The 18495-nt window shown below is 40.3% G+C and overlaps 1 protein-coding gene across 1 annotated transcript; it reads left to right on the top strand.

The window, feature by feature from the left end:
* Positions 1 to 1246: 1246 nt before the first annotated feature.
* On the top strand, positions 1247 to 16487 carry LOC110950359 (protogenin B-like). Its single transcript, XM_022192914.2, has 19 exons — positions 1247 to 1377; positions 1874 to 2173; positions 5122 to 5266; positions 5411 to 5544; positions 5646 to 5942; positions 6157 to 6316; positions 6421 to 6668; positions 7253 to 7417; positions 7693 to 7998; positions 8816 to 9001; positions 10876 to 10971; positions 11091 to 11277; positions 11418 to 11545; positions 11662 to 11832; positions 12385 to 12567; positions 13592 to 13715; positions 13823 to 13961; positions 14081 to 14188; positions 14277 to 16487. The coding sequence occupies exons 1-19, from the start codon at positions 1311 to 1313 to the stop codon at positions 14688 to 14690; spliced, it is 3558 nt and encodes a 1185-aa protein (XP_022048606.2). The 5' UTR covers positions 1247 to 1310; the 3' UTR covers positions 14691 to 16487.
* The last annotated feature ends 2008 nt before the right edge of the window (positions 16488 to 18495 follow it).

Below are 18495 nucleotides of genomic sequence, written 5' to 3'. Positions count from 1 at the left end.
GCAGCTTTGTTTTATTTTATTTAATTCAGCGAGTCTCATTGAGCTCAAAATATCTTTCAAAAGACAGAAATGGGAACAAAAGACAAAAATACAACATCACTGTAAGGCAGTTCAGTGACACAAAGTAGTTCAAAGACACACAGTGTTACTGAAAATATTAATAAAAAGTGTCATACACACAAGAGGCCACACTCAAGGGCATCGTTCAGAGTATTAGTTTAAAAGTGCTTCTGTGTCTGTGCACTTACCAAAGTTCCCGGAGTTGAATGTCACAGAACCAAAAGTGAAGATAGATACACATTACATTATTCTTTTTATGTTTTTGCTTATTTTTGCAGGCACAATTAAAAGTAACTGGACCAGAATTACCGAGCAGCTAATTTGCATCTGTTGTCTCTGAGCAGAAACCCCCCCCCCCACACACACACACACACACAAACAAACAAACACCCACAGAGGAGGGAAGTACATTACATAATACAATGCAAAGTCCATCAGCGTGAGATAATAATAGAATCAGTAAACACAATAAATTAAAGGGAACCAATGGTGGTGGCACTTTAGTGTTGGCTTCAGTCAAACACTGGCTGGTTTTAAAAACTGCAAAGCTTCCTGAGTCTTTAATGTTTGTGAGGATGAAACTACACTTGGACTGATACAACAGATTGACCAAAAGCTGTCATCTTGAACCTAAGTATCCAATCACCTCTACTAGATGCTGTACCTACCTGTGCTGCCACTTCCTGGATGAACATCCTTCGAGAGGAGGAGGTGCAAGACTGTGAATAATTTTAGACATCAGCCCTGTGTCAAAAAAGTAAATTGTCAAAGCTGAATAATTTGTATTTTTAAGGACATTGCAGTGATGGCAATCTCTTAAAGTTTCATATTGTACTTTAAGGAGCGTCTGATACCAGCTGTCTGACTATACTGTCTTTGAGACTATGCACTTTGTAGGAGATCTCATCATTTTCATCCTCAGGTGAGGCTTCAATAGGTTGATAGTCTTTTATCACTGGCTACAGCATCCTGCATGTGTAATAAATGAAAATATTGTGCAACAAAAACAAAACAGTTTCCTCTTATGACAGTTCCTTCCGCGGGCCCCTGGGGTCCCCGGACCCCTCATTTAGCCACGCTTGCTTCTGACCTGCACTGTCTGCGCATGCGTGAGAGGGCGGGGTGGCCCAGGCCCCCAGTAGAGCCGTTGGTGCTGCGCTGCTGCCAGAAGAGAAGTTGGGGACCTACGGTCAGCACATAGCGGAGCGGAGGGTCTCTGCGGGAGGAAAATGACACCACGGTCTGGATAAATGGCCAATTTTAAGATGAAACTTTGCCGGCAATGGCTCCTTTTTGTTCTATTTCTTCCATTGTCAAGTAAGTAACTTGTTTCTGTTATTGATATTATCGTTGTCAGTAAGCTAACGTTGATCACCTCTGCGGTCCTCGCACCGACACTTGATGGTTTATGATGCTCGCATTAACTGCCCCGTATAATGTGAATTACTGTTTTATGTTACAACTGCTTAAATACAACGTTTTTTTTCGCACACATTGATTAAGAGAATGTGCAGTTCTTTAACTTTAACTTTATGGTTACTTAAGTGTGAGTTATGTCGTTTGGGATGCTCACGTCCAGCTTTAAGTCTGACCGGCAGAAAACAATGGTGTGCTTTAGCACAATACACATTAACTTATGACACAGGTGCTATTTTTTTTATCACGACTTATTGTATGTTTGTCTATAGTCTATACCTTTCGTTGTAATATCCTTTAAGCTTTCTTATAGTACACTATCAGACATAAATGTGTAATTATTGCTGTGTATTGTTCATTTAAAATTTTGACCAATGTTTCCAATCTTTTTCTGTAGGTGTTTTATGTTTCAGCGAGTTGTCCTTCATCACAGAGCCCAGTGATATCACTCTACTACCAAAAGACCCGGCTGTCTTGGACTGCCAGGCTCATGGGCAGCCTCCAGTCACCATTAAGTGGCTAAAGAATGGAGTTAGGTTGGCAGAAAGTGAACACATCCACTTTCTGACCAATGGCTCCTTGTACATACCAAAGATAAAGCATACCAAGGAGGATTCAGACCAAGGATTCTACCAGTGCCTCTCTCAGAACAAATATGGAGCTATCCTAAGCCAAAGATCACAGCTGACTATCGCAAGTAAGTATGGACTTAGGAGGAAAAGAAATACTCTGCTGCTAACATGGCCTGTGTTACTGGTTTCCGCTAATGGGACCAAAATGTTTACTGGTGATGTTCTATTGGTTGTGTTGTCAACATGCAAGCATCAGAATGGCAAGTTCATGGATTATAAACTTGGAGATGGGAAGCAGATGTACCCCACCCCTCTGCTTTTTTCTTTACTGAGGGAAAACTTCTAAAACGCAGGCTTCCATGCCACTGAAAGTTAGCCATAACTGAGTTTAAAGCTGTCAGTTCAGTTATGGGATCATTTTAAGAGGCAGTTAAAGATAGATGGAGAGTCAATCTAAAAAGCTCATAAATACTCCATAAATAGGAAGTCCTCAGTCTGAGTATCTTCTCAGTGTTTTGAGAGAAAGCACCACTTGCAGACTTATCTAGGCACTCCTCAAATATTGGCAAAAAGTTTACAAATTAGCCTTCTCTCTTTAAATGTTTGTGGGATTGCATTGTCCCTGCAGACTATGGCTCTGTGTAATTGCCGAATGGCCTGCTAGACAGAGGAATCTCTGAAAAGCCATTTGCCTTTTAGCCTTTGTTTGGTGTGCCCCTGACCGCCCCAGAAGAAAAGGCTAGATTTCGGGGCATTTGTTTGTCCACATATCAGTGGACAGGACAGCTGTGTCTATTCAATAGGCCTGGTCTACCATGGACACTTTTCACAGGTCTTACAAGGGATATCCCATGACTGGTGTCATGGAAACTAGCATAGCCTTCTGAAATATACTGATTTTGACACTGGCACTGAGGGTGTAGAGTTTTGGTAAAGTCACCTAATTCTCAACATAACAGCACCCTGCAGCTTTTACACAGGAAAAGATTTATAAATATTTATTGACAGGAAAAAAATCTTCAAAATGCGTAGAAAAGCTTCTGTTGTTGTTGGGATTGTTCACGATCTTTCAAATAGCATTTAAAATCATCTAAATTTTTCATAGGTTGACCATTTCAAAATCTCAAAGTTCAATGTTGGTCTGGCATCCAGTCTTTGTCAGTTAAGGGGTTAAAGGTTTTTGGTCAGCTGTAGGCAGGGAGTGGAGGATGGGGCTCCTTTGCGCTTCACTTCTGTCCAGAGGTCCTGGGGGTCAGGGGTCGGCAAGGGAAAGGCTTTGTGATGTCACAGGCCTGCTCCGGCTGGGCTGCCCTGCTGTTCTTTCTCTCAGCCCACAATCCCTTTCACTGGATCGGCCCCTCTGTTGCCCTGTCAAGCAGAGCGCTTTTGTTAAAGAAAGGCCAGTTTGTCACGTGAATGGATGGGCCGGATACTCCCCAGAAAGTAAAGAGAGGAAGAGTGTATATAGTGTCAAAACATGTTTACATCCAGGAAGTGTTTTCCTTTGTGTGGTCTCTGGACTACATCACCAGTGTCTACACCTCTAGGTTTTACACACATCTAAAATAGATGTCATGTCTTTCTTACAGTACTTAAAAATATGTTAAAACATGCTTTACAGCTGTATTTCATTGCTACTGCATCATTTAATATCAGATATAAATCAAATAAGAATCACCAGGTTCTCTGTTATGGACTACTGGTAAACTGGCTTCGATCTGGCTCCCAGTTTGGCCTAAAATTGAATGGACAGGAGGGCTGCATTGAACTTTGACCTCTTTAGAGAAACCTTTGTGCTTGTGTTTGACCTAGACATTATTTTGTTCTTTGCAACAGAGGTGACCATATTAGCAGATAGGCCACACCTACCATCTGCATCACTAATCCCAGATAGTCAGCATTATATTGTTGATGCTTTCTTACCAGACTTGTGCATTTTCATGATGCTCACCAGTCAGCCATGTTGACTGGAGACTGAATAGGTGGCTAGTAGGAGACTTTATGATCAGACCATTGGAAAATAATTAAATATATTCTGACTTAGAATTTTACTGTCATACGCTAACCCTAAACCTATATTTTCAGAACAACTGACAAATCCATCTATAAAGGATACTATGCTTTGGCTGTGGTTTGGGCTGAACATTAATCGGCTAAGCATAAGCAGACTCACCAGTTAATTTGTGCAATATTGATGACATTAGATCTTCAATTAAAGGATGGCTCTTTAATTTTGCTGTCTCAAAGCTGAAGGTTTAAATGTGGAGTTCCACAGGGAGAACAAAGTATTGATTTTCTTTAACATGATATTGACTTCCTTCCTTTTTAGAGAGGGGGGAGGGAGAGAGTTATCACCTTAATGAATGAAGGTCATTGGTCATATCTTATGGAGTGTGCTTCAGTTAAATGCAGATTGGGGGTTGCTTGTTTGTGGTGATTATCAAGAGACCTTTTTAATGCATGTAAACAAAGTGTGACTCTGCAAAATGTGCAGAGTTGCATAAGTGATTTTAAAGTAAGTAAATTTATACCTGAACATGTTTATACATAACATGGTCTAGTGTGAAACATTTGCATACACACGGTTGCAAATATGTGCTCTATAAAAGCAAAAAATGGCATATTTTGCCGATGCATGAAGAAAAATGTTTACTTTCATATGTTAGAAATGACCAACATTTTGTATTTCTAGTGTTTCCTGCAATCATTTTGTATGCAAAGTGTATTGATTAGTTTTTTTTCCTATAATAATGCATCATTCAGTGTCTTTCTTTAATTGATGAATTGATTGAACCAGCTGGTCAGAGGGAGACCTGATAGCTCATCTGCACAAAAGCAAGATCACACTGTCCTGAAGTGATCAATTCCTTTCATATAATCAGTTAACATCTATCAAAGTCAGGGCTTCGCATGCATAATGTATAGTGTTTTACCACAGTGAAAGAAAATGCTTTATTTGCCCAGTCATGAAACAAGTACACATTAATTTTCTAATAAGCTGATAAAGTACATATTAGTTGAAATGATCTGTTATTGAAACTAGATCTTGATCAATTATTCATTCCTTTCACAGGTATCTCGGAGTTTTTGTTACACCCTGTGCCTATTGTGGTGACTGAGGGTTCTGTGGCACGATTCTCCTGTGCAGTCACCTCCAGCCCTCCTGCCTCCATCACCTGGGAGTTCAACCAAAGCACACTGCCGCTGCAGACAGACAGGTGCCTGCAGACACTCTCAGTAATTTTAGGCACAATAAACCACATTTAATCCGCATGTAGTTGCAACTTGGAAGCAGGTCCCGAACTCTGTTGTCCCAGTGTACCCCCCAGTTTGACCCTAACATTATATTTGTATGTTCTCAGAATAACTGTTTTGCCCAACGGAGTCCTTCATATTCACAATGTACAACTGGAAGATGCCGGACAGTATCGATGTGTGGCAACTAACATTGGCAGCCGTTTACAGAGTAGAGAGGCGACACTGACGGTTAACCTAGGTACAGTAACTGCATTAACTTGATTTTAGGAATGGCTTTAAACCACCACATTCTATTGAGAACGCAAAATGTATTTTTTACGTTTGATTTTTTTTCTGAAGATGCAAACCCTATGCCACGTAAGAGGCCCAGAATCATTGCTGGACCTCAGAATGTGACAGTTTCCCTCCACCAAACTGTGGTCCTGGAGTGTGTAGCTACTGGAAATCCGTGGCCCATCATCTCCTGGAGCCGTGCTGACAGTAAACCCATCGATGTGTACAATGCCAAAGTGCTGGGCAATGGGAACCTGGTCATTACTGATGTCAGTTCCAAGCACAGTGGAATCTACCTCTGCAGGGCTACCACCCCTGGAACCCGCAACCACACTACTGCTGCAGCCAACCTCACAGTTCTAGGTACTGAATACTCTGTGGTTGTTCCACCTCATAGATCCTCAGGCCACACCTTTTGTTTTATATACCACAACACAGCAAATATTTAGACAACTGAACAATGCCTGCCTGGAGCAAAAGTGTTAGGTGCAAGATACCACACAGTTAGTTTATGGCTTAATGAACGATGAGATTGTTTTTTCCTCATTCTCCTCTTTCTCATACACCTCTGTTCCAGTGCCACCAACCATTGTTGAACGACCTGAGAGCCAGACCCGTCCAAGAGCAGGCACTGCCCGATTCATGTGCCAGGCAGAGGGAGTGCCTACGCCACGCATCAGCTGGCTAAAGAATGGAGAAGAGGTTCACTTAAATGGGAGGATAAAGATGTACAACAGGTACTGTATAGCAGGAGTACTGTTCTCCATCAAACACAAAAATGCTTCAATTGAACTAAATCACAACATGGTTTACTGACTATACTTTTCATTTTACTTCACAGTAAACTGGTGATTACCCAGATCATCCCTGAGGATGATGCCATCTACCAATGTATGGCAGAGAATGAACAGGGTTCTGTGCTCTCCTTGGCTCGCCTTATTGTTGTCATGTCCGAGGACAGGCCCAGTGCCCCAAGAAATGTCCACGCTGAAACCATCTCAAGCTCTGCTATCTTACTGGCCTGGGAGAGGCCTCTCTACAATGCAGACAAAGTTATTGCCTACTCCATCCATTATATGAAGGCTGAAGGTAAGACCGAAGGAAACGTGGTTAATTTGAATGAAATTAGAAACTCAGTCCTGCAATGGGAAGAATGAAGGTGTGAAAACATAGCATGAGAGTCAACTGCAGTGACTCATATCACTTTCTCACATGTGATCAGCTTTCCTAGGTGAAGGCCATCTGTTGTTGCTGCACAGAGCAGAGGTCAAGAAGGGCTTAGAATGGCAACCCCACTTAAATAACAACAGACCTAGTCCTCCCATTGTCCACTCCCCAGCTCATACTGCTTGCAGTTAAAGGGACAGCGTAACCTTTTAAAAATCTTGCAAACCAATAATGTAAGGAGATAGTTCACTTTAACCATTACACTGACAGTTAAGCAACTCTATTAAGTCAAGTCTTAATTTGGGTGTAATTGGTCTGGTTGCAGTTATATGTGCGACTTGCATTACACATGTTTATAGGAAAGGTAATTCATATGCAGGAACTGCAATTGTTCTTTCAAAACACTCATTGTTTATGTGGTGCATGCTTGTTAATCTTTCATGGAAGTCTCTTCTTATTTGGATAATGTTGTTTCATAACCTGCTCCATGATTTGTTGCATGTCAGGTCTAAACAATGAAGAATACCAAGTTGTGATTGGCAACGATACAACCAGTTATATCATTGATGACCTTGAGCCAGCTCGAAACTACAGCTTTTACATCGTGGCCTACATGCCAATGGGAGCCAGTCGTATGTCAGACCAAGTCAGTCAACATACCCTGGAGGATGGTAAGCATAGAACACTAAGACTTCCAGCATTCCTCGTAATAAATCACTCTGGTAGTTAAGCTAACATGCATGCAAGTGATGTGTGTACAGAGAACATTTTGAGTACAGACAGACATGGTCACATCAGTGTTGGCACATTTTTCTTGTTTTTATTCAGCTGATTATTGTGAATAATGAATAGAATCTGTCACTTTAGCTTTCAGTTGTTTTTACTCCGAATACATTTATCACCACATGAATGCCTAATATGATGTGTTTCTGATATTTTTCTGCAGTGCCTCTGCGCACCCCAGAGCTAAGTCTGACCAGTCAAAGCTCAACGGACATCAAGCTAAGCTGGCAGCCACTGCCAGCAAAGGTGAGCCGTGGTCGGGTGTCTGCTTACAGACTCTCCTATCGCACAGCTGCAGACAGCACTGTCTCATCTGTGGAGCTACAACAGAACAGTACTGAATATCTCCTGGAGGGCCTGCAGCCTGACACCATTTACCTGCTCCGCATGGCTGCAGCCACCCGTGTTGGTTGGTGTGAGCCATCAGCTTGGACTTCACACCGGACACCAAAGACCTCCAGCAACAAAGGTAAACCTGATGAAATCTGTGTGTTCTTCTTTCCTTTGCTGGCTCAATATACATGTACAGACTATTTATAAATGTACAAAGTAGTTTTGTCACCCTATTCTCCAATTTATCCCAAAGTTTTCATGTGTCATTAAATTAAATCTTGAACTGAAAAGCACATATCTTTATTAGGATAACAGCCTACCAAGTAAATGCTATAGAGTAACAGAATCACATGGTGCTAAAAGTGGCTCTCCTTTTGCTTTTGTCACTTCTCTGTTTTGCTGCTCTTGGGATACCAAGAGGATCACTAGAGCTCATGCAGAGCGGCTGTCATATGACTAGAGTTTGCTCTTGTAGCATTGTCCCACAGTCTTTGTGTTGGTTACCCAGAAACCTTTGCCCTTCGCTGTCAGTGATGTTAGAGTGGCCTCAGTCACGGGTCATAAAGAGAGGGCCTCAGGCGTCTATGTGGGGGAAAGAATAGCCTATTTTCATGGGCTGGTGTGTTGGGGGAGGTTTTTTGACCACCAAAGCTATATTTCTTGTTTAAAAGGTATGGAGAAAATATCTGGTTATAGTTGCAAAACACCATGACAGGGAGTTTTATGCATTTTTGCTGTGAGAAGAGAGTGCAGAATGGTAATCAGTACAAATAATATACGTTTAAAATCTTTTACACCCTGAGTTCTTAATTTATATTCACACCATCTATCTAGCCCTTTCCTGCACCCATTGTATTGTTGTTTCATGCTGTTTAGTTTTAGTCTTCCTTTGTGCTCAGTAATATTCGAAATGTGAATGTATTGATCCTGTGCCTGCTCCTTGTCCCCCTTAGTGCCTTCGGCCCCTATTCTTCAACTTGAGCCACTTAACTGCACCTCCATTGTGGCACGCTGGCAGACCACCCCAGAATCTGTGGCTGTAGAGGGTTACCGGCTGTGTTATCATGAGGAAGGCCAACCAGAGCAGCCCAACATCCAGCTGCAGGCTCAGACCTACACCTACACCATCAGTGGCCTTGGTAAGTGGTGAAAGGACAGTGGAGAAAACAAAAATATATTTGATTGTATGTCACTCTTTCAGTGCATTTCTATCATCTAGACCTGTGATTGGATGCAGGGACAACAGAGAATGACCGATGGGTTCTCACTCAAATAGGTCTTCTTTGCATCAACAATTTTAATTCAGTGGGCAGTTGGATGCTGCATTTGCATTTCGACCCTCTGTCCTGATCAATATGAGCTGACCTCTCTTGTCTAACCAGCAGTCCTCTCCAGTCTGGCTGCAGTATTGTGTGAGATCAGGCTGCGAGGGTTAGAGGTCGGGGTCCAGATGTCCCTCCCACCACCGTTTCCCATCCTGAGGACTTGCATAATTATGCCTGGCCATTGTGTCTTGTCCAGGGCCAGACCTGCCCTGTAACACCCTAACCAACACCCCCCTTTAGCTGGACACAGGAGCACACAAACAAACCCCCCTGGGATGGGCCAGAGCTGGACCGAGCCACTGACCTCTAGCCGTGAGACAGCAGTCTTGGATTAGGACCCTGCCCCCACTGGTTGTTTGTGCTGTCCATGCAAATACCCTACAGCTGTCTATATGGAATATAAGCCAGGGCCATGCTGATTTAAAGTTTATGCACTTATAAACTAACACAATATTATTTTTTCCCTAAGCGCAGCTTGGTTGCAACTCATTTCCTACCAAATATGTTGAAACTGCCCACACGTCTCTGTGTAGATCGTCAGTGACTGTTTCTCATTCAATTCTATCTGTAGTAATAGCTTCATTGAAATATCAAAACCTTCACTCTCTGAGTGTTGGATGATAATCACACAAGTCAGTATCTCTGATGTCATACACCGTAATGTCACTGATCTTGTGTCTCTATGTGTTGCCCCAAGTTTAAGGCTACAACACAGGAGCAGCAGGAAGACCGTGAAAGGGGAAACAAAAGGGGCCCACCTCCTATCCCACAGTCCTGCACCCAGATTCTTTCTGTTCTATCTTGGCCTGACCTGGTGACCTCAGGCAAACCCCCCTGTCCCATGGGCCTAGGATCCCAGCAGCTGAACGCTGCGCCTGGCCCAGCCCCCACAACAGACCTGGACACACTGCCTTCGCTGGTCAATACCCATAGGCTGACCTTTCACACTGGAGGCATAAAACAAATCTTAACGCTCCCTAAAAGCATCCTGATTTAGGGGCTGAGGCAATGGCAGTTTTTCAAGTTAAAACACAATGTGCGACTGTATATTTTCAGATGAAATGTTCCCTTCCCTAGGGCTCAGTGATTCTTCTGATTATTTTGGCTGGTACTTAAAACAGCCTTGTACATCTCTGCTATTTTGTCTGCTGCACAAACATTTAATGCCATCAACCACTGTTTCCTTTGGAAGCCAATTATTGCGTTTTCAAACCCAACTTAGAGCAAACATTTTACTGTTGTAAAACCTTTGAAAAGGAAAACAAAACAGTATTATTGTGTGATAATTTTCATAGAGCTTATTGATCATGTCACCATATTTACTGGGGCTCAGAGCTGGTCGATCTTTCTCATGCTCCTTACACAGGACGCCGCATGATAAATGAGAAGTTGGGGTGAATCAGGAGACCATGTATTGTCCATGCATGGGGGATGGCCAGTTATGACCTGCAACCTTTCCCTCCTGCAGCTAATTGTCTATGTGTCTGTCTTTTTAAATAGATTCTGCTCTGTTTGTTAACCATCAGTTTTGGCGTTTTAATGGTGATCCTTTCAGGCTTTTGCATTATTGTAGAACTCAGTTGACAACAGCTGCTCTGTTCAATTACTGGAATATCAGTTGGCAACCCTGAGTTTTTGTTTCAGCTAAATGGGCAAAAATGACTGAAAATTGATCATTTGTGTTTCAGATCCAAGAAGAAAGTATCATGTCAAGATTCTGGCCATGAGTAAAGCTGGAGATGGCTATCAGACAGACCAAACCATTAGTACTCCGGGATGTGTGTGTAAGTGCATTGGCCTAGAGTTTATTTCAAACAGCTTTACAACCTAAGATGAAATACATACTTTGATTGTAAGTAAATTTGATGGAATTTAGTTGTGTGTTTTTTTTTTCATCTTTCAGCGGCTAGAGACCAACTGGCAGCAGCCCCTCCACCTCCAGATCAAGTGACTGTCTTGGCCAGCAACTCATCTGCAGCATCCCTCCGTTGGAATCGTCCCTCTTTCTCTGCTGGAAAGGCTGTTAGCTATACAGTCCGCTGTACTCCTGTGGGCACTCATAATGCCTCTGCTATACGCTACCTGCAAACGTAAGAACCCCACAGAAAAACGGAAATTTCGCTTTAGGCAGGAGACATAAAGCTTGTTTTGGTTTGGGCTGGACAAATACTGCCCCCATGATTTTATGGTAAATATTTGCTAATAATGTAAATATGTTGTTTCTCCACAGAATCAAGCAGAGCGTCACAGTTCAAAATTTAAATCCAAACACTCGCTATGAGTTTGTGGTGCGTCTCCATGTGGACCAGATGTCAAGCCCCTGGAGTTCTGTAACTTACCATCAGACCCTGCCAGCAGGTAATAAATTACCATCAGTGTAGCAGTATTTTCCCATGAAAATGTTGCTTTTTGCTTCCTCTGATGAGATAATTGCATATTTTTGCTCAAATTTATCGTGCCTGCTTTGTGTACAGCACCTAGCCAACCACCTGCAGGAGTGCGAGTGACACTGATTGAGGACGACACTGCTCTGGTGTCCTGGAGGGAGCCCACTGAGCCCAATGTGATGGTTACACACTATACCATTCTGTACGCCTCACAGAAAGGCTGGTTGTCTGGGCACTGGCAAAAAATACAGAGGGAGGGTGAGTACTGCACCGTATCATGCCACCAAGTGATGCAGAAGCAACACCTCTTACAAAGATCTGTAATAGTGATTGTCATTTTAGCAAGACATCCAGTAGCAGAGCATTATACAGATACGCGATAGAAATAATAAAATATTCCAACATTAGACATTGAGAAATTTCCAAAATTTAAATTTTCCAAAAAGTAAATGACAAAGAGTTAAAAAATGTTTATTTGCCATAGTATAATCATGTGAGTACTTTCTAAATTTGTAGTCACAGAGGTATATTTTGCCTCCTATAAATATCCTAATGTCTCCTACTATGTTGGATGTTGCTGATCATTAGTTGTGTTGCTTTGGTTGTCTTGATCATGTTTAACTGCCTTGCCAACCACACACAGAACATTCACAGTTAGTTCTAGTGAGCTGCATATTACCTGAACTCTGCAGCTTCTTTCACAGGGAGCTATAAGGTTAAATACACACTGCATACAGTTAACTGGGCAACATTAAGTGTCAGTTTTCTAACGTTCTAATGCATCCTGTGCTATTCTGCTGCCATTTCTAGGAAGTCATACGATGGCCCTACTGGAGAAGCTGGAGCCAGGTAATGTCTACGTGGTGAAAATATCAGCCTCCAATGGGGTAGGTGATGGGCCGTTCTCCAACATTGTGGAGCTGACACTGAGGCGTGGAAACATGCACCGCAGCAAGAACCCCAGACACTCCGACAACTTCCCTGATACAACAGGTCAGCAACATGAAATACTGAAGCATATAGACTGATAGAGTTGTCTCATCTTTTTGAGCTTGACTCATTTGTTGCATGAAGCTGGTAGTTTTGTTGCATTTTTCCTGTAACTTGTTGGAAGTAAAGAGGAGTGGCGGTGGCTCAGGTGAGAGAGCAGGTCACCCACTAATTGAAAGGTTGGCAGTTTGCTCCTCAGCCCATCGTGTGCTAAAGCTTTATTGAAATGTGTGTGTGAATTAGAGACAGGAAAGCACTTTGCACAGTCTAGATAAGGTTAAAAATATGCTATGTAATTTACCATTTACATGTTTACTCTGGTGTTTGTGGTCTTAGCCTGAAATAAGATGGTGGGAGTGGTCCAGCTTTACTGTAACATTAGTGTCATGATGCCACCTAATTTTGAGTCTTAGTCTTAGTTTAGTCTGAGTCTTACTTTATTTAGTCTATGTGTCTTGTGTTGACAAAACTGCATTTTTACAGTGAGTTGATGCACGTTGTTCTTTATCGCTGGGCAAACTGCAATTATGGGATACAGTATGGTTTCACAGTCTTCAGAACAAACAGTCCATGTGCAATAAGGTTTTCTCTTATAGACGCAGTCTGTTTTTATGTTTTAAATTTGATATCAGTTTAATTTGTTTTTGGATAGTAACCTTAAGTTTCTGTTTAGTCTTATTTAATTTTCAAGTATTACGCTTTATTTCATTTACTTTGATTTTTCTGGCTTGAAATTATTACTTTTAGTTTATCTTAAAAATGTAGTTTATAGTATTTTTATATTTTATTTAAGTACTTGTAGAAGTTCATTTTTCTTTATAATTTAATGCTTAGTTTTCTTAATGCATTTCAAGTATTTACCATGAACTACAAACAACAATACATGAATACAGAGGTTTGTAGTAGTAGTCTGAAGTAATGGTTCTGTTTTCTACAAGTGTAATCATTCAGCTGTGTCTAACTGGTCTGTCACACTGCAGCTTTTTAATTATTTCCTGTCTGAAACACTTCACTGTTTATCTTGCAGCATTCTCTGATGGTCTCTATCACATAGACCAGAGGTCTATGACAGGGATCATTGTTGGCGTGAGCATCGCCTTGGCCTGTATAGTCATGTGTGCCTTGATCCTGATCAGCAAAGGCAGACCAAGGTACTGATTCTAATTATTTGGAATAATGAAGAAGATTTCAGAATCATGTTATAAGGCATAAGAATTCTGTTTCTGATATTTGTTTATTGTCCTTGTATGATGAATAGAAAATCGTCCAGTCCTAAAGTCATCGCTGTGGGAGCTTCTGAAGGTCCACATGGTGCTTTGTCCCTGGCCAGTGAACACCATACAGAGAATGTTGAGGCCCTTATACCAATGATCAGTCATCACTTCCTAGATGCTAAAGTGAGACAAACAAAACAGAGTGAATGAGCTTCTGGTGACTGCTGGTTTCAAAATGTTTATGTTGAGTCTAACATTAAAAACGTTCTTATATTTCTGCCATGTTTCCTCATTTGTTCCAGGGTGGATCTAATATTGTTATAAATAGTGCCGGTCCTCTCAGCAACAAGAATAAAAGCAAGAAGTGGATGTTTTTCAAGAGAGAGATCAGAAACCCAAATGAAACTGATGTAAGTGATGTGACATTATTCTGGTCGTCAAGCTTTCTTTTTAAGCAGATTTCTTTTTATCGGACTTTTATCTTCTCTGTCTCCTCAGGTTGAAACAAGAGCCAGCTTGTATGAAGCTGGTAAAACTGTTCTGAGGTATGAGGAGCGTCTTGGCGGAGCTCCACTGCCGCCTTCGTCCCGGGAGATCATCTATGGACCACTCCACTCGGAGAGCTCTCACACCAGCGAGGGCAGCCAAGAGACAGGAGACTCCGGACACTACTCCAATGAAGAAAGCAATGAAGAGATGAGCAACCCGTCAACCAGCCAAAGCTCCAGACCTGAGTCTTTTGGGCCAGACAACGCTACCACTGTCAATAAGCTAAAGGAGTCTTTCAAAGTGGAAAACGAGGCGATGTTGAGCCGTCCCTTCCACCACTCTGCCCCTGATGCTTCCTGGCTCAGCGGCACAGCGGAGGGCTCTCATCCCGCCCGGCACACTTCCCAGGCAGCCAGCTCCTGACACCACCTGGCCTGTACCTGAAGCTACGCCACTTCTACCTCGTTCTCTTCCTCAGTGAAGCCCTTTGGATATCTCCTGAGAGACAAGGGATCAGAAAACCAGCTGCTGCAACGGAAGAAATGTGCATTTGCTTCAGACTTACCTCAGGATTTTGTATGAATGTTTGTTACATTTTATTTCCATTTTTTTAACAACTTTCTACCTGTTTGTCTGTGTTTGGCGTTGTCTGTCCTAAACCAAAGCTCACCCATGATGAATGTCAAAAAGAATGTCAGAAATGTATTGATACATTTTCGTTATATTTGATTTCTTTCCACTGGAGCGGAGGGTGTAGTTGAGCCCTTCACTGATATCTACCTCAGTGTTTTGTTCTTTATATACATTACTACCTCCTTTTCACCACGTATTGTGCAGTATTATGTCAGACTCAGGGGACAAGGTGAAAACGTTTCATTGCCATGTCTTGTTACCCCTGTTCGGACATCATTATTCAGTTTCTTTTTACACGATTGAAAGAGTTTTTGTTTGACATTGTTTGCCTATGAATGATGTATGTTGTGAAGACGATAAGTGCATTAGGTTTTGCCAAACTAATTCAAGCTTTATTACACAATGTTGTTTGGCATCGTCAGTGCACTGAACTCAAAGCTTTAACATGGCCTTAATATCGAAAGGGCTTTGCATACTATAGATGATGAGATCCAAAGACGGGAGAAATTGTACCCAAAGAGTTTTTGATAATACAATAGATATTCTAAGGCAACCAAAAATATGGTGGGTGTAAAATAAGGGTGCGTTTGCCAAAATATTCTTCTTGCCAATGATGTACATTTCCTTTAGAGTGCTGGTTTTCTCCGTTTAGATTTTATCAATGCTTTATTCTGGTGAAAGCTTTAGCACAAGTCTCCTTGGCTTGTGCTCCACTTGCCTTCTAGACCATTGCTAAACGCAGCGGTGATGCCGATGCTATTATCCAAAGAGTTGTCTGCTTCCTCAGATGGGTGTGGCTTTTTATTCAGTTGATCCTTGGTACGATGAGGTGGAAAATACTGACACAAAACCAAAGATCCAGTGTGTCTTGCCAGTGATAGATGAATATATTTATTCTTTGTTTAGAGATTTATCTGTCACCACTCAAAAATACCGCTGTACGGGGAAGAATTCTCTTTCTCTCTCCCTCATATTTCCTGTCCAGGTGTGACAATGAAGGATTCTGACTATCATAATGAAGCCCTATGTGTGAAGAGCAACATAATCAATTTTTATACCTTTGTAATACAAATAATCCTAACCAAAGAATCTTGAAGTCCCTGTTATTTAGTGATTTTCTTTGGTTTTCATTTACATTATATACATGATTTGCATTTAAACACGATTTGATTTCCAATGGGTTTCATTACTAGAAAGGCCTTTTTACATAGTTCTTCTTTTTTAAACTTGAGATGTCAAAAAACTGTTTTTGCAGTCTTTTTATCACCATGAAATTTCACCTAAATAATACTTAGACTACATTGTAATTTTTTTTTAGATTGTCCTTTTTAGCATGATGTTGTAAACGAAAAACATTTTCCAGTTTAATGTGACATTTTCAAATGGTCTCATATTCAAAGTTTGTCCGTTATTATTTAACTTATGGTTTTCTTGATATTGCTGCTTTTGAATACCAAAATGCATCTTTTAAACCAAAGTGAGCAACAAAACAAATTATTTTACGTGTTGAAATGTTGCAACAGACTTTTTTGATACTCTCAAGATGATCAGAAATAGTAGATAATAAAATTGTTCTTGGGAAAAATATTTTTGTTTGGCATTGTTTTCTTGAGTTGTGTGTGTCTGTGTATGAATGTTAGAACTGTTCTATTTTTTAAAGAACTGTGGTAAAGATAATAACTGACATTTAACTGCATTTAACAAATGAAAAATTAAGTTGGCAGTAGTGTATGGAGTAATAGGAGTGCCAAATCAAAATATAAATAAATAAATAAATAAATAAATAAATGTGGAAATATAAAGAGAAATAAATAATTAAATAAATAAATGTGGAAATATAAAGATAAATAAATAATTAAATAAATAAATGTGGAAATATAAAGATAAATAAATAAATAAATAAAAGGAAAAAACAGAAAAGGTAAAAGCAAAGACAAAATTTTCCTTTTTATTTATTTATTTATTTCTCTTTATATTTCCACATTTATTTATTTAATTATTTAATTATTTATTTCTCTTTATATTTCCACATTTATTTATTTATTTATTTCTCTTTATATTTCCACATTTATTTATTTAATTATTTATTTCTCTTTATATTTCCACATTTATTTATTTAATTATTTATTTATTTATATTTTGATTTGGCACTCCTATTACTCCATAGTAGTGGACCAGCTCTTCAGTTTAATGGTTTTATATAATGTCAAACCCAGGTTGAACTTCTGAACTGCAATTTACAGTGTCTTGGCCTACACATACAAGGATACTGGTGTAAAGACCCCCTTCCATTGAAAATTATGTTTTTCACACCTTGTTAATGTGTCTGTATAGTCTTTTTTTTATACAGAAATAAGTAGTCAATACCATGACTGAGTATTTCTACCTTGATGCTGCATATACTAATGACAGTCTCAGAAACAGGGATTCAGATTTTCTTACATAACAAACCAGAGGAAGAATCATTCCTATCGGGGTGGGCCTTTCATATAATTATTCTACTTTAGAGTTTATTTATTTATTTATGCAATTAACATAGAACACACCTGATGTCGTGCATGTAGAGTGTGTAGCATTAAGGTAATTTTCAACTTCTGTCCCTGGTTGGGCTTTTCAGTAAAAGTAGTCGGAGGACCAACAACACCAATAAAAACAGCACAGACAACATTATACACCGATAACCCCCCCCCCCACACACACACACACACACACACACAAACACACATATTGACACAATCCACAGTCGGTTGGACCTTATAGATGTCATAGGTGGGTACATTGTTTTTTTTCTATCAGCCAATACTTAAATTTTGCTGTGAAAGTTTTTAAATCTTTGTTCGGTAATGTGTTCCAGATGTGACAGACTTTATTGAAATTGTCTGTCCAAATGTAGTTCTGCGGTAAGCTATTTCGCAGTTGTTGTTGGTGGAGCTTCTGGCGGCTCTGCTGCCGACCTGTCTTTGGATGAGTCACTTTCTATGTATGGTTGAATTAGCCGCTGAATATTTCTGCTGTCGAATATCATATATTTTCTTTGTTGTGACTGTGTCAGAGAGGCATCATAATGAGCTGATCACTTAACCTCCAAGTTTTGACATATCTGATTGGATAATATGTGATGTAATGTGACTTGATGTTCATTTTCATGTACGATATTACTTAATCGCTTCAGTATTCTAACCAATATTGCTTCTTACTTTTTTGATCTACTCTTATTTTACTTTAGTTATTTTTATTTTCAAGAAAAATGTTATATAATGTTGCTTCTCTTTCAGGCAATTCATAGATTCTCATGTAATTTTTTGAGTAAACATTTTTTTTAGGAATTAAGTTCTATTTTATTGTATCTTAATAATATCCATGGTCCAAGCCCGTGTAAGCATATAAATATTTTGTCATTCTGACTTGCTAATTCTCAGTGAGAGGAAAAGATTTTTTTTAGCATACAAAAAATTGCAAAACCTTAAGTTAAAGCCTACTCGAAATTGTAGTAGCAGAAACTTTGACAGCTGTAACAGAAGGTCCAGCAGGTGGCAGCAGATGTTCACCAGGCGCTGCAGCTATCAGTGGTCACCGAAGAAGAAGAAGAAGACGA

Source organism: Acanthochromis polyacanthus, chromosome 8 (assembly GCF_021347895.1).
Source record: "Acanthochromis polyacanthus isolate Apoly-LR-REF ecotype Palm Island chromosome 8, KAUST_Apoly_ChrSc, whole genome shotgun sequence".
NCBI classification, from domain to species: Eukaryota; Metazoa; Chordata; class Actinopteri; family Pomacentridae; genus Acanthochromis; species Acanthochromis polyacanthus.
The sequence above is the reverse complement of the archived record's forward strand: the minus strand, read 5'-3'. Positions and strand labels throughout refer to the sequence as shown.